The following is a 2,484-nucleotide window of genomic DNA, read 5'->3' on the forward strand; positions in this document are numbered from 1 at the left end:
CGTGGCCTCATCCAAATGTATGTGATTTAAATTAATTTTAGACATGATACCACAGTTATATAATATTAAATGATAATTGGTTCGTTGTATGGACAATACCTAATTCGTTTTAACAACCTTTAATTCTGATAATTGTGAGACAAAAGACGGATGAATAATGAGTAATGACCATTCCCATAGAAACTACATTTTTATATGGTTATACTACCTATGTCTGGAATACATTTTAATATAAATTTTACAATTAAATAAAACTGTGCCAAATAATTAAGCTCGGACAAATACAGGCAATTTACCAAGCATGCTCACCCCCATTTTTCCTTTAATAATGAATTTATTCAAATTATGATTTTAACTTTTTAGTATGATAAAGACCATATTTACAATTATTTAGATTTTTATACCATTTAAGGAGTATCCACGGATACAAGCTGTTTATTTTTCAAATGAGACCGACTTTTTTTTTCAGTATATAATATTGTTAGGCACATGATTTTTTAAAAAGTTTTTACGTGTTTAAGTAAAAAATGGATGCGATCATGCTAGGTGGAACACCGTGTATATGACGTAGCCACTTCGTGAAATCGATCTTTTCAGTCCTATTACAATTTCGAATATTTGCACATAAGAATATAAGATATTAACAAATTAGTAAACAAGATGAAAAAAAAAAAAAAATATTATAACAGAAATTATACATAAAACTAATAGTACTATTTAAATGAATATAATAAGAAAACTATAAAGTGCGATAGGGTATATAATAAAGATAATGGACAATAAGTTATATAAAATCAAAGGGTTAAGTGTTACCAGCTACCGGTTCCATGACAATTTAGCGCAGTCATTTTAGCTCACGACAATTCAGCGATGATATTTACGCGCAACACATTCCGCGCATCATGTTTAATAAAATATACTAAGTTAAATGTTAGTAAATATAATAAATTCCCAAATTAAAATCATTATTGCTAAATACATATTTATTAATCTTAATAGTTAATTAATTGTACATAATAAATATAAAAAATTCGCAAAGTAAAATCATTGAAGTAAAATTAAAATTGTGAGCTATTCTTTGTATATTTTAATAATTAGTTTTGAGTAAATATTTTTTATCACAAGTATTGCACATCGTAGAAAGTTATATAATCAAATTGAGAAAAATATTATTGCTAAACATACGTTAAAAATAAATCACTTGTTTAAATTAAAATTGTGAGCTATTCCTTGTAAGTAATCATTGAGTTGTCGGTTTTCGAAATCTTCGCATAGATGTAAAATTGTTTTTGCTGTATCTTTGTACTTTGATTTTTTTGGTGGTACATCTCCAGCAATAAGCTGTTCGGTTGTCATCTTATTAATACTCTCTTCTTTTTTTAAAAAATTAATAAATTTCCATATAGTAGGATGTGAAGACGTTAAAAGAGCAGAAAACCCATTATGCCAACCTTCAATATTATTATTGGTTCTTGGAAGATCGTTTTTCAAACGATTAAAGCAATTCCAAAGATCAATTGCAAATAATGGAGATCTTCGTTTTCCTCTCCTGTCTAAACTTCCAATCCAAGTACATTCAAAGTAAGATATTAGAGGCGACAACAGCTCGTTCATTTTTTCTATAAAATTCATTTTCTAAAAGACCTTCTTAGTATTCTATTACCTTTTCTATTGGAACGAAAGCGAGAGCAGCCAATTTCTTCAACTCCAGAGCAAATACAGGGTCGTAACAATATTGAGTTTGTAAACCATATTCTTGAATATGCCTCCATAAGGCTTGACTTAAATGGAAAAAACAGCCTTGAATTTTTGTTTGAGGAAATTCGGTTTTAATAGAATTCATCACTGCTTTTTCGAAGTCAATCAAAATTGAAGATGGATTTAAATCTGGTTTTATTAATTTTAAATTACGGAACATTGTAGTATAAGTGTTTTCTTTTTTGTCCGGTAACAAAATATATACCAACGGTATGACATTAGAAAACTGAATTGTATGTATCGTATATAATTGGTAAAATAAATTGGGACATGATGAAAATATACCGTCAGCAAACCAGTGTTTCGAATATGTTAGAAGTTCTAAATTTTTCCATGTCGAAAAAATTAAAATTAGGTCTTCAAAATTTCCGGAATCAGCACTGTCAAAAAAAAGAAACTGCTCTCCACATAATGTTTTTTTAAATGAATCTGGTATTTCGAAACGTAAAGAATTTGGGTTGGCTGGAGCAATTTGTTTAATTTGGCGTACTCGCTGTATTATTCTTTTTAAAGCTCTCGGGTTCGGTAGTTGGGCTGATACTGCAGTAGGTAACTAAATAAAATGTATTATTAATATACAGTTATAAAATATAATTAAAAAAGGTGCTCTGCTGTACTGTAGGTTACAAGTGGGTCACTGTATAATGGATGGTATTAAATTTGAATTCAATGATATAATATCATTGTATAAGAAAAACGATTCTGAGCGGAGATGGTATGTCAGTC

At 28.7% G+C, this 2,484-nt stretch overlaps 2 protein-coding genes across 2 annotated transcripts in view; both read right to left on the minus strand.

The window, feature by feature from the left end:
* The window catches only part of LOC107884068, a 126,045-nt gene that overhangs the window by 53,076 nt on the left and 70,485 nt on the right, over nucleotides 1–2,484 (minus strand). The window lies entirely within an intron of this gene.
* Nucleotides 1,649–2,484, minus strand: part of LOC115033536 — an 11,216-nt gene continuing 10,380 nt past the window's right edge. Inside the window, exon 3 of the mRNA XM_029486275.1 lies at nucleotides 1,649–2,311. Coding sequence (XP_029342135.1) covers nucleotides 1,649–2,311 — 663 coding nt within the window. The remainder of the gene's footprint in view (nucleotides 2,312–2,484) is intronic.

This window comes from Acyrthosiphon pisum, chromosome A1 (genome assembly GCF_005508785.2).
Source record: "Acyrthosiphon pisum isolate AL4f chromosome A1, pea_aphid_22Mar2018_4r6ur, whole genome shotgun sequence".
NCBI lineage: Eukaryota > Metazoa > Arthropoda > Insecta > Hemiptera > Aphididae > Acyrthosiphon > Acyrthosiphon pisum.